Source organism: Camelus bactrianus, chromosome 16 (assembly GCF_048773025.1).
Source record: "Camelus bactrianus isolate YW-2024 breed Bactrian camel chromosome 16, ASM4877302v1, whole genome shotgun sequence".
NCBI lineage: Eukaryota > Metazoa > Chordata > Mammalia > Artiodactyla > Camelidae > Camelus > Camelus bactrianus.
The window spans coordinates 54,739,232-54,752,012 of NC_133554.1; the positions used below are offsets into that span (position 1 = coordinate 54,739,232).

Genomic DNA, 12,781 nt, shown 5'->3' on the forward strand with positions numbered 1-12,781 from the left:
GGAGGTGGAGTCTTTTAATCACACGCTGTCCCCATTCCACTCTTGGGGTCCTAGAACCCAGGGCGGCGAAAATCGAGAAGCTGGAAGGGGAGCAGGTGGGCTATGCAAATTGCATGCTAACCACGTGCAAATACACTCGCCTAGCCGGCGTCGGAAGCCGGAGGAGCGCGAGAGGTTAAGTGAAGGGGTGCGGGCCCTGGCCACGCCCTCCCGCCTCGCCTCGACGCCTCCTTGCCCGGCTCCCGGGCGGCGCGGAGGTGGTCCCGCCCACTGGCGCCCTGCGACCGGTCTCTGCGGGTCCTCGCCGCGGCCCCGGCGTCCCGCCGCCTCCAGCGCAGGCGGGGCAGGCCGCTGGAAGCCGCGCTCCGCGGGAGTGGAGCCGCCCCTCCGCCGCCTGGCCGAGCGAGCCGGTGAGCGGCCTTCCTGGGCCCCCTACACTCCCCGAGGCGTCCTCCCCCGCCGGGCTTCCTGTCGGCGCTGTCGCAGACCCGCCCCGCCGTGGGCCTCCGGGGCCCCTTCCCGACTGTTGGAGGAGAGAAAGCCTCCTGTCCCGGTCCTGGGCCTCCCCAGCCTGGGATGGCTGGGGACCCCCGTGGCCTGAGGGGTGAGGGGACAGGCACTACCCAAAGCCTGGCCTGAAATCTCCACGGGGGCACTGCCTGGACGTCCCAGAAGCCTCACCCAGAGGAGATCCATCTTGGGGAGGGTAGGAAACCGGGTGGAAACTGGATCTGGAAGGCAGGGACTGAGCCAGGGTGACAGAGGTCATTAAGTTCCTGTTGCCTATCCCATCCGCCTTCCAGGCTGTGGTCAGCTGGCCCCTCCAGGACTGTTGGGACACGTTTGGAGGCAGAGAGGAAGGAGGGTGACTTGCCCCAGCTGGCTCACCTCTGGAACGCCTCCTTCCTTCCAGGGCCCCTGCCAGGTGGAGGGTTGAAGGGCTTGTCAGCCCCAAGTTCAAGCTGGCTCTTGCTGCTCTTCTGCCTGGCGGGAACCCTACGGCTGCCTGTCCTGTGTCCTGGGCTTCAGGCCCGGGATCTTTCCTGATGTGTAGCCTGGGGAGAGAAGGGGGTTCTCCATTCTTTCACTGCTGGTGAGGCTGCTGGTTCCTCCTTCCCTCTCACTGGGACCATGGAAAGGGAGCAGAGGGAGAGGAGGCTGTCCCTCCACTCTGCACACCAGCCCCCTAACCTCAAACCCCTGCAGGAGAACTTCCGCTCACCCTTTTGCCTGCATCTGCAAGCTCAGAGGGACCAGGAACTGATCCTGAGGGCTTAGCTAGGCCTCTGTCATCAGAGGGGAAGCCCTAGAAACAGACCGGGGTCTGTGTGTGACGGGAGAAGGACAAGAGATGTCGTCTGAACTTTTTCCCAGCCCACAAACCCAGCTTCAGGCCACCTGGGCATGAAGGTGGCCTCAGTCTGGGCAAGAGGTCCCTTGCCAGAGTGAAAAGTCTCCAGCCGTATTTCCCTCCTTGCCCCAACCATGCACTAGGCAGCGATCGTGACTCATGGTTCCCGGTACAAAGGGAAGACCGCTTCTCTGCTGGGGCCAAGGTGGAACCAGAGCCCCCATCTCTTCTCTGCACTGCTTGAGTCTTCTGGAATGGACCTGCCTGCCAGGAAGCCAGGTCACCCTTTGTCCTGGGCTTGCCTACCCCCCAGGGAGCAGAGGTGGGTAATGTTAATATTACCTTTGTGCTCCACTGGAGGTGGGGGGTGGGGGGGGCGGTGAACAGGTCCCTTCTCGTGGTCTCGAAGGGGAGGAGGAGGAGCAGGGGTGACAGTGATAAACACAGAAAGGATCCATTCCAAAGTAGTGTGAAAACTACTATTAAGGAGAGAAATACAGGAAGGGGCCTAGCCCAGCCTGAGGTGGGCGTCAGGGTAGCTTTCTGGAAGTGCTGCTGGGGCTGAAACTTGAAAGACCAACCGGACTTCTTTCTGGCTAAGGATTTTGGAATCTCAGCAGCCAAGTTCCTAAGGAGGAACCAGCTTGCTGGGGGGGTTGGGGGTTGGGCAGAGGATCAACAGGACCTAAAAGCTGTGTGTGTGACCTGGGAGTTGGGGGTGTATGGGAGGGGACAGCCTCCTGGTGGAAGGCCGAAGTCTGCAGGGCAGCTCCCAGAGGGAGGCCGGGGCAAAGAGAACAAAGGTGCTTAGGGTTTCCTGGGCTCTGATTGTCCCTGGTGGCCTGAAGGGAGGACAAGCCATGAAGAGTCAGCTCCACTGAAAGGTTCAGAGGGAAGGTAGGTGCGGAACGAAGGTCAGAATTCTGGGCAGAATTCACGAAGGGAGAGGCTCAGAGGAGTAGGGCACTAAATCTTCTCCAAAGAGGGGCAGGACAAGGGTGAAGGAGGGGATGAGAGCTGGGGACAGGGCCTGGGGTCTCCCCATGTGTCTCCTCTCCTATCTCCCCTCTCTGCCACCTCTGATCAGTGACAGCCTGCTGTTCTGAAGAGAAACTGGCAGGGTTCTGGGGCTGGGGAGTGCCAGGGGTGGGGCGCCAAGAGGGGACAAGCAAGAGGAAGTGAGGGCAGTGGAGGAAGTCTGGCGGCCCTTCTGGGAGGAAGAGGGGAAAGTGGCCGGTCCAGGAAGACTGAGGGGTGGGGGGAGGGGGGAGCCACAGAGCAGGAGGGGGAGACATTCACAGAGAGGATCAGGTGGCACCGGTGGCCTTTCCACTTGCTGAGGGAACAGAAATCCTGGAAGGGGCGAGAGAGAGCCAGTTTGCTGGAGGAGCCCATATCTGAGGTTTGCCCCAAGCTTGGGGCTGGGCCAGGAGGATCTGGGCTGGGGGCTCTCTAGGGCCAGTGTCACGTGCAGGAGCCCTGAGGGCAGGAGGTGCTCCCAGCCCACACACAGGACTCAAGGTCTCACACACACGCGCGCAGGCACACACAATCTGAGGCTAGGATGCATGGCCCACTCACCATGGCAGGGCTCAGGGGAGGGAAGGGGGTCCTCTGGGGAGGGAGGAGGCCTTGTGCCTAGAGAAGGCATTGGAGCCTGTGAAGGAGGCAGTTAGGGTGGATCCAGTTTAGGTGCCTCGTTAAAGCTTCTGGGCCTAGGGGGAAGGTGTGGGATGCTGGGCTTGGCAGGAAGAGGGGTTTCATATTTCTGATAGTTTCCTGAGTTTCCAAGGATCTTCAGGACCTGGGGCTAAAAGGAGGGAGGCTGTGGGAACTGGAGCTCCTGGGATCCTTTGGCTTCACAAAGGCCCAGGCTGCCCTTCAGCCTACCAAAAGCAGCCCGCAGCCTGCAGTGTGGGTGAGGTCTGGGGCCCTGGAGGTCTAGCGAGTTGGGGAGAGCCAGGACAGGACGGAGGGGACTGGAGAAGGGCTCTGCATCTGGGAAGGGGTTGGGGCTTCGAGGCCTGGTTAAGGCAGCTTCTGTGATGGGAGTGTGGCCTGGGTGGTGTTGAGGAACTGAGTTAGGACTGAGCCAAAAATATGAGAATGTGTGTGTGTCTACACAGTGTGTGACCCTGTGTGTTTGTATGTGTCCGTATGTCTGTGTAGCATGTGTCTGTGTGCATTTGTTTGTATGTCTCTGGGCTTGTCTGAGTGTGTAAGTGTGTGTCTGTATGTCCATACGTGTCAAAGTATGACTGTGTGTGTCTGCACATGTGCCTGGGTGGTTCTGGGTGTGTCTGCAAGAACACATCTGTGTATGTGTCTGCACTTGTCTGTGTGAGTGTGTATCTTGCTATACATTCATGTGTGACTATGTGTGTGTGTGTGTGTGTGGTTTGTATGTGTGTGAGAAGCCCTTGCAGGTGGTAGATCATTATTCAGCCTGATTGTGGAACCTGCCTCTTGGCCGTGAGCCCCTTGGGAAAGGAGCACTGTAGGGTGATGTCAGGGGGCCTTTGGATGAAACCTGTGCCTTCTCCTTGAAAGCTGCTGGTGTGCTGCCCTGGTTTAGTGTTCTGTGTACCCTCCTTGGCTGCACCAGCACCAGCTCACTCACCGTGGCCTTCACGACAGCACTGACAGTGAAGCTGGCTGTTAAATGTAACATTGCGAAAGCCCATCTTTGTGAGCAGGAAGCCTAGTTATGAATATTTGAAAATGTATGAGTGTGCTTCTAGGGGCATTGGGACTATGCTGGCTCTAGAGGTCTCCTCCATTCTACAAGCAATTATTGAGTTCTTGCTGTGTGCGGTGGTGGTTGGGGGGTGGCTAGGAAGTCCCATCTGCTGACCACTAAGTGATGTAACAACTGGAAAGAATTCCACTCACCTGCCTGCCCCTCCTGTCCCTCCTGCCAGACTTGATCTGGAAAGTAGGTGAAAGGAGATGCCAAGGCCAATGCATGGGCATGTGGCCACCTCCCAGGGGGCGGTGCCCCTCTGTGATACCTGGTGCTGGGGCAAGAGGAAGGGACGGTTTCAGCCGCCCAGGGAAGGTGGCAGGTGGGCCAGGGGAGCGCTGGCAGCTCCATTCCGTCCCTTCCTCAGGTGGCCCAGGCAGCAGTGGCAGTGGCGGTGGCGGTGAGGCTGTGGCAGCAGCATTTGTAGCCAAGGATGCCGCAGGCCCTGGAGCGTGCGGAGGGCTGCTGGTCCTGGGTGGTGCTACTGGCCTGCCTGGTGGCCCAGGGCCTCACCCTGGGCTTCCCCACGTGCATCGGCATCTTCTTCACCGAACTGCAGCATGAGTTCCAGGCCAGCAACAGCGAGACCTCCTGGTTCCCCTCCATCCAGACAGCCATGCTCCATGCAGGGGGTGAGCAACCTGGGGAGTGACCCTGGGAGGGGTGAGAAGGAGCCTGGGGTGGGAGAGGAAGCCACAACCTCCCTGGCCTCCTGGGTCTCTCTCTCTGAGGCCACTGGTTCCTCCTTGTCCAGTGAATTCCTAAGATTTCATCTGATTTCAGCAGGGCCAGTCCCCCTGCCTGGAATCCCGCTGGGCTGGGCTGGGATGAACTGGGGAGGGGCCCAGGGTGGGGAGGCCCCTGAGATGTAAAGCTGGTCCTCTTGAGTACCGCGGGAGGATGGATCCCGACGGTGGTAGTGCCAAGCACTCAGCACAGACTGGAGGAGGAGTGGCTTGGGGTCCAGCTGGGTGATCTCTCTGCACCTGAGTGTTTTCCTCTGCAATATGAGGGTAACACTCAGCATCCCATCCTGCTCACCTCCCACATGGGGTTGCAGATCCTGGCAGGGTCTGAGAGCTAGGGCACTGTAAGCAGCTCTGAATTAGTGTTTGGGACACCCTCATCTCCAGGGTTTCAGGACAGGAATGGGGGGCTCAAGGAAGACACTGGGTGCAAGATAAGGGCAGGGCAAGAATCCCGTCTCTCATCAGGAATCAGAGGAGGTGTTGCCGGGGTGGGGAGATGGATGGAAGGCGGCCTCCCTCATTTCCTGATTGACTCTCCAGGAATGTGACCACCTCACCCTGAGCCTGGGAAAAGGGAGGGGCAGGGGCTGCCCAGAGTGTTCTCCATAACAACCTTGGGCTCAGGGGTCTGCCCTCCACTCCTGGGAGCTCTCCAGGGAGACCCAGCAGGCAGTGACCTCAAGGGGGATCCTGGTCAACTGGAGCCAGATCTCATAGCCCGCAGGGCTCGCCCCACGCATAGTGTTTGCTTGTCTCAGCTGAGCCATAACCCTGCTACCTCCTGCCCCACCCTCCACCTGGCACCAGCAGCTGGCTTATTATTCCAGGTCCTTCCCTCAAATTGCTAGGGAAGTCAGACTGGGATAGAAGCCACCCTCGCTGGAACGACCCCTGAACGACCCCTGCAGGTTGGGGCCCAGGCTCAGGGCAACATGCAAGACTAGGCCTGGCCCAGACCACATAACCGTTTTGTTTTGTTTTTTTGCCTGCAAGTTTGGGCAAAAATGGCAATCCCAGAGGGCTCCTTCCCTGCAGCCAGAGAGGGGTCTGGTCCAGGGGCTAGGAGCCAGGCACCTAGTGTGGACCCCACTCCCCAGCCAGCTTTAGACTCATACCTAGCAGACATGCCAGCATCTCAGTCGGCCTGGGACTCCGGTCTGTCTGTCTGTCTCATGTACACACATACCTTTAGCCCATGCTCATTCAGAGTATTGCAGAAATTTTAAACTTGAAAATATCCTTGATCCTAAGTACCCCTCACCCCCTCACATTTTAGCGATGGGGAAAGCAAGCCAAGCACAAAGTGCAAGGCCTTGCCAAGGTTGTAGGGTGATCTCAGGGCAGAAGCAGCGCCCCTGCGCAGGTAGCACCCTGCGTCCCAGTGCCCTGTCCCCAACTCAGTGACTCAGGGCTTTCCGCAATGTCACCTTTCCAAAGTCAGGCCAAAGTATGAAGGCGGGGTCAGCGGTCAGGTCCACTTCAACGCCTTGCCTCTCCCTCTACAGCTGCCTCTCCCTGATTAACTCTAAGGATGGGCCCCTCGCTTCCTCTGTTACTCCCATACTCTTACTGGCTCACACCTACACATCCTCTTTCCACCCAATCATGCAGACTCATGCCTTGTGCACACATACATTTTCCCTGTCCCTTTGGCTCCACTCTGGGAGGGTGACTCTGGAGAAACTTCATTATGTGTACTTGGGGGCAGGGCTCTAGGCAAGGGGGGCCCTGTGAGGTGTGGTGTGGCAGCTGGATGGGACTGGCTGGCTTCTACTCTGGGTCTGGACTGATGAGAAAGCAGCTTAGGTTTGGGGATGGGGACCGTGGAGGAGAACAGACCCCTCTCCACCAGGGGCAGGACATCTGAGTACAAATCTTCGGTGGTGGCTGGAGGGTATGGGGGAGGGGAGAATGTACCCCACCTGCTTTTCTCCAGAGCACCCCAAGAGGCCAGAGCAATGGAGAGGGAGTGCTGTGGCCAGTCTTCTTGAGGAGGGGGAGCGGGGAGCAGGGCCTGGAGGTGCTCACTGTGATTTAGCTGCCGTGGGACCCTCGCCCACCCAAATAGGTCACAAGCCAATCATGCTTCATCCAGATGGAGGAGGCCTCAGGTCAGTGCAGTGAAGGGCCTCAGTCTGCACCTCTGAGGAGCTTTGTCAGGGTCAAATTAAATATTTGTGCCCTTTAAGCCACCTGCTAGTTCCTACTGGAACCCCCTCCCAAACCCTCTTTCCCCTCCCTCGGACCCCTCTCTTTCCACTGCCACCTGCTGGCTCCTCCTCCCCACAGGACCCCTGTGCAGCATCCTGGTGGGACGCTTTGGCTGCAGAGCGACGATGATGCTGGGGGGCGCGCTGGCCAGCCTAGGCATGGTGGCCAGCTCCTTCTGTCGCACCCTTAGCCAGCTCTACCTCACGGCAGGATTCATCACAGGTGACTATCATTCCATTTCAAGAACTACTGGGTCAGTCCTGGGTGCAAGACTGAAAAGGGCCAGGCACAAGCGCACAGGGCAGCACGCAGAGATCCTAATCTCCAGGGGCTGCTTACAGTCACATGAGGCCGAGGAACAATGAGCATATAAAAAAGGATTATCTCTGATCATGACAAGGGGCTGAGAAGACCGGGCAGCTGATGTGATAGTGTCCTGGCTCTGGGCGGGAGTGGGCAGAGATTAAACAGGAGGTAGCATGACCAGGACAGCCAGTGCAGCGGGTAAAGCAGGGTTGGGGGAGGTTGCTACTTTCAACAGGGAGGTCAGGGAAGGCCCTGCCGAGAAGGTGACATTTGGGCAGAAGGCTAATGGAGGTGAGGGAGTTTGCCAGCAGACTCTCTGGGGAAGAGCATTCAGGCAGTGGGAACAGCAAAGGCAAAGGCGCGGAAGTGCGCAAGGAGCAGCGAGGCGGCCGATAGGATGGAGGGGCATGAACGGGTCCGAAGGGTCAGGGGGAGGCTGGATAGGGGTTTAGTTCCTAAAAGGTTGTGCAGTGGGATGGGAAGCCATTTGAGGGGTTCAGGCAGAGGGGTGAGTGGCGTTATCCAGCTGCCGCCGTTTGTGAAGCACTGCTCTGGCTGCCGTGTTGAGAAGACACCTGGGGGTCTGGGCTAGGAGCTGGAGGACAGGTCGGGGTGTGGTCATCACCCAGGCGGGAGGTGGTTGTTCCTTAATCTAGGGTGGTATGATGGATGAGATGTGGTTGGGTTCGGGATCGCACATGAGGAGCAGAGAAGAGACCAGGACCACCCAAGTTTCCTAGAGCTGAAAAGGGTGACATCGAGGTTTTTTGCCCTGAGTCACTGGAAGAATGGGGTAGCCGCTAACTACGATGGGGAAACTAGGAGGGAAGCAGGCATGCAGGGGGATGGGAAGCTCGGGGTTGGACGTATCCAGTCGGGTTCAGAGAACAGGCCCTGAGCTGGAGCGGGCTGATGGAGAATCATGAGATGCCTGGTATTCGAGTCTTGAGATGACATGAGGTACTGTCCTGTCACTGAGGGAACGAGGGAGAATGGCTGAAGAGGACTGAGGCCTGAGGCCCAGGACGCTCCAGTGCTTAGTGGCCTGGGCAGGAAGAAGGAACAGAGAGTAGGAGGAGAACCAAGAGAGTGGGGTTTGAGAAAGGAAGTGAGGAAGGTTCCTTGGGAGGAGGGGGAGATGGACTGTGTGAAGCTGCTGATGGATGAGACCGAGGAGAACCAGACTCTGTCTTTGGCTTTGACAACATGGAGGTTGGCAGCCTGGAGAAGAGGAATTCAGGAACAGCAGTGAGGATGAGTCTGATTGAAATAGGTTCAAAAAGGAACAGGAGGAGGGAAACTGGAGACAGTGAAGATAAACAGTATTTCCAAGATATTTTGATGGAAGAGGAGCAGAGAAATGGGCTGGGACCCAGAAGAGACTGGGGTCCAGACAAAGTTTTGTTTTGTTTTAATGGGAGAAATAACAATGAAGGAGAATGATCTAGTCAAGAGGAGAAAATGGACTACAGGAGAGGGGAATTGCTGGAGGGATGTGCCTTTGAGCAGACAGGGTGCAGGGCAGGTGCAGAGTGGGTGTGGAGGTGGCATCTGGGTTGAGTCGAGAAAGGAGAGTCTGCAGGAAGCATATTCCAGGCAGAGGGAACGGCAACTGACTGCAATGCCAAGGTAGCAGGCAGCTTAGTGTCCAGAGGAAGAGAAACTGATGTGGCTTGATTGTGGTGAGTGACAGGGAGAGTGGCCTGAGATGGCACCCAGGAGGTGGCCAGGGGCCAGACTATGCAGAGTCTTCCAGGGCTTAGTAAATACTTTGGCTTTTTTACCTGGATGTGATGGGAAATCTTTGGAAGGTGTTAGGCAGGGGAGAGACTTAACCTGATTTAGGTTTTTGAGGATCCCCAAGTGCTGTGCCGAGGGAACAGGTGTGCCCCTGGCAGCCTCAGGAGGACAGATGCTTCTAGGGAGGTGATGAAGCATGCTGATGCCATCTTAAATCCCTGGGGACCTGGGGTCTGGGCCAGAATGGAAGGAAGACAGACCTGGGACATGACCCCAGGACCCCCGTGCTGGCTGCACCCTGGAGCTGGTCTCGCCTCTCCTTCCACAGGCCTGGGCATGTGCTTCAGCTTTCAGTCGAGCATCACCGCGATGGGGTTGTACTTCACCCGCTGGCGGGTGCTGGCCAATGCACTGGCCTCAGCAGGCGTCTCCCTGGGCATCATGCTCTGGCCACTGCTCTCCCGTTACCTCCTGGAGGACCTCGGCTGGAGGGGCACCTTCCTCATCTTCGGTGGGGTTTTGCTCCACGGCTGCGTCTGCGGGGCCATCCTGAGGCCCGGGGCCATCCTGAGGCCCGTGGCCACCAGTGTGGCCCCCAAGATCAGAGAAGACCTCCCTCCGCCTTCCAAGAGACCCACACGTGGCTTTCTGGTAGCCTGTGGTCAGGCCATCCAGCGCCACCTGGCCTTTGACATCCTGCTTCACAACGCCGGCTACCGTGTGTACACGCTGGGAGTCGTGTGGATGATCATGGGTTTCCCACTGCCGCATGTCTTCCTGGTGCCCTATGCCACGCGGCATGGGGTGGATGAGCACAGGGCGGCCCTGCTCATCTCCATCATCGGCTTCAGCAACATCTTTCTGCGGCCCATGGCTGGGCTGGTGGCGGGCCGGCAGGACTTTGCCAGTCACCGCAAGTACCTGTTCAGCTTGGCAACCCTGCTCAACGGGCTCACCAACCTGGTGTGCACAGTGTCGGCCGACTTCCGGGTGCTGGTGGGCTACTGCCTGGTGTACAGCGTGTCCATGAGTGGCATTGGTGCCCTCCTCTTCCAGGTCCTCATGGACATTGTCCCCATGGATCGGTTCCCCAGTGCCCTGGGCCTCTTCACCATCCTGGAAAGCATCTCCATCCTCATCTCCCCTCCACTGGCTGGTGAGGCCCTGGGAAGAAAGGGCGGCCAGGTGTGGCCTGGGTGGGTAGGGTTTGTGGGGAGGGGCGGTGCAAATAGGAGCAGTCTGGACAGATTTCGGCCCCATTCAGCATCTCCAGGGTTAGAGACTTGAATCGGATTTTCTCAAGCATCCCAGGGGACTGAGTTCACCCTTTTCCCCAACTGGCACTCAGGGTACGAACAGTTAAAAAGAAGGCTTTTTCTACCAGACTTACCCAAGACCTTTGTCTCCCTCTCCATACCTCTGTGTTGTCTTATCAGTAAAGTGGGGATGATAATGGAATCTACCTCATAGGATTGTTGTGATGATCACAAGTCATATTAAAGAGCTCAGTAGAGAGCCTGGCACATGGTAAGCTATGAATGTGTTTGCTGTTATTAACGTCCTGGTTCACCCACTTCCTGCCTGTGGGACCTGGGCAAGTCATTTTCCTTCTCTGAGCCATGTCATCTGCAAAATGCAGATAAGGACACCTGCCATAACCATTCATACACCTGTGCCAGTCACTGGGAGGGTGTGGCTGAATCGAGAACTAGTCCCCACCCCTCAGGGCTTACCTTTTGATTGAAGAGATTAAAGCAAAGAGGCACCTTAGTGATCATAATGGTGATTTGTGCCCAGAGGGAAATGAACAGATATGGAAGCAGAGACCCACACGAGTGGACTTGTTGGGCCACTGAGTGTGTAACATTCAGAGTAAAGGGGAAGGTTTGTGAAGCCCGTGGGGGTGGAGGGCAGTCGACAGACAACACAGTTATTACATTAAGACCTTCCTGAGTGTGGCATTGGAAATCCCAGTTTCCAAGGGAGTTCTCCAAGCCAGCAAGGGGGTAGAACTATACAGGAGGAGGTATCACGGGCCCAGGGCGTGGCTGAGCAGATATCCCAGACTCCACTGCCCCTTGAGTCCTTGGCTTCCTGCCACCAAGGGTAGAGGAAACATGCCCTTTAATGCCCTCTGACCCAAAGACTCTTCCTGCCCAGTACCAGGGCTGGTTTAGTGTTTCCTTTCATTCAACAAATACCTATTGAGTGCCTACTAGGTGCCAGCCACAGTTCCTAGTACTGGGGATGCAGCAGAGACAAAAATAAAACCCCTGCTCTTGCTGAGCATGCAAGTTAGCAGGGATCAGAGAGTCAGGGGAGGCCCAGTAGCCTGGGCAGTGGCCTAATTTTCTCTTTTCTCTCTGTCCCTCAGGACTCCTCCTGGACACCACCAACAATTTCAGCTACGTTTTCTATATGTCAAGCTTCTTCCTTGTCTCAGCCGCCCTCTTCATGAGTGGCAGTTTCTGCGCCCTGAGGAAGAAGGAGAGGCAGAGCCGGCAGGTGCAGGCAGAAGGAGCCGTCACGGAGGCTGCCCCAGAGGGGACCCTCACTGTGGAAGACACAGACAGTTCCGAGAAGCGGCTGCACACGGAGATCATGTACGTGACCAGTGTCTGATCCCCGGGGTCACTCACAAGTGTGAGCAGCATCTGAGCCCTGAAGTCAGTGACGACTGCCTCCGTCCAGGAATGGGATCTGGCTGCTTCGCCAGGGGCCGGGGTGAAGGGCTGCCCAGGAAGCCTGAACCTGAGGCTCTGCTCTGCCCATTGGGACTCAGCCGGGAGCTGGGACCTTAGGGGCTGGCTTCAAAAGACTCAGGGTTCCTTCCAACTAGCAGAATCCAGGAGCGGGTCCTCCTGACTTTTTTTCCTTGGGTACCATGGTACCTGGGGCCCTGGAAGGTGGGTCTCAGACCATCTCGGGTCTGTCATGGCCGGCTTGGCTCGGCTGGCTGCTACCGCTGCTGCTACAGTCAACACACTGGACCCTCAGGTCTGGCCTGGGTGCCCCCCATGTTATCTCTTTGTCCTTCCCCACCCTCCAGACAGTTCCAAAGAGCTCAACCCTCCTCTGAGTCCCTCCTGACCCGCTTCTTCCCTTGCCTAGCCTCCTGCTGACTGGAACCTGGGGAAGAAGGGCCTTGTGAGAGAATGAGTCGTGGCCTGTGGTGGTAGAGGGCCAGGCTGAGGGGTTAGCCTGGAGGCAGGCCCGGGACAGATTAAATGTCGGGTGGAGTACCCGTCCTGGTGTCTGTGCAGAGAACTGGAGGGGAGCCCCTGGCTTGGGTCCCAGAATCAGTGAAGTCTGAGGGGCCCCTGCACACTTAGCAGGCCTGCTCCAGCATCTCCTCCCTCCTTGGGAAGATTGGTGCTGGGGTGGGAGGATGCCAGACATCTGACCAGGGGATGGAAGACTGCTGGGCAGGGCCCGAGGACCTCTGTGAAAATGGAGCTGCTTTTGCCACAGAAGCCCTTCCACTCCCCTCTCCTGGCATCCGTTTCTCCCTACTGTGTCCAAGGTGTCAACCTTGAGGTAAGTAGCTGGCTGGGCCAGCTGCCAAGCCATTGCTGCTCCCTGTTGGCCCGTGCGTCTGGCCTGGGAGTCAGAGCTCCCCACCACACACACTCTTTTCGCTGGTCCCTTCCCTGAGGTCATCCCATGAGGGCTGGCTGTCAT

At 57.7% G+C, this 12,781-nt stretch overlaps 1 protein-coding gene across 5 annotated transcripts; it reads left to right on the forward strand.

Annotated features, from left to right (window-relative positions):
* Window positions 1-243: 243 nt before the first annotated feature.
* Window positions 244-12,342, forward strand: SLC16A5 (solute carrier family 16 member 5). Of its 5 annotated transcripts, XM_010950787.3 has the most exons (6): window positions 484-1,093; window positions 1,495-1,673; window positions 4,462-4,726; window positions 7,133-7,276; window positions 9,429-10,256; window positions 11,475-12,342. In XM_010950787.3, the coding sequence occupies exons 3-6, from the start codon at window positions 4,528-4,530 to the stop codon at window positions 11,720-11,722; spliced, it is 1,419 nt and encodes a 472-aa protein (XP_010949089.1). In that variant the 5' UTR covers window positions 484-1,093; window positions 1,495-1,673; window positions 4,462-4,527; the 3' UTR covers window positions 11,723-12,342. The 5 variants fall into 5 exon arrangements, with proteins under 5 accessions (XP_074199759.1, XP_074199758.1, XP_010949089.1 ...); XM_074343657.1 differs by lacking the exons at window positions 484-1,093; window positions 4,462-4,726 and adding an exon at window positions 247-410; XM_045513596.2 differs by lacking the exon at window positions 4,462-4,726.
* The last annotated feature ends 439 nt before the right edge of the window (window positions 12,343-12,781 follow it).

What these genes read in the sequence shown, in the direction of transcription:
- SLC16A5 (XM_010950787.3), top strand. Translation starts at nt 4,528, where the DNA reads ATGCCGCAGGCCCTGGAGCGTGCGGAGGGCTGCTGGTCCTGGGTGGTG. An exon ending in AGCCATGCTCCATGCAGGGG is followed by an intron (nt 4,727 to 7,132) that starts GTGAGCAACCTG and finishes TCCTCCCCACAG; the next exon opens with GACCCCTGTGCAGCATCCTG. An exon ending in CACGGCAGGATTCATCACAG is followed by an intron (nt 7,277 to 9,428) that starts GTGACTATCATT and finishes CTCCTTCCACAG; the next exon opens with GCCTGGGCATGTGCTTCAGC.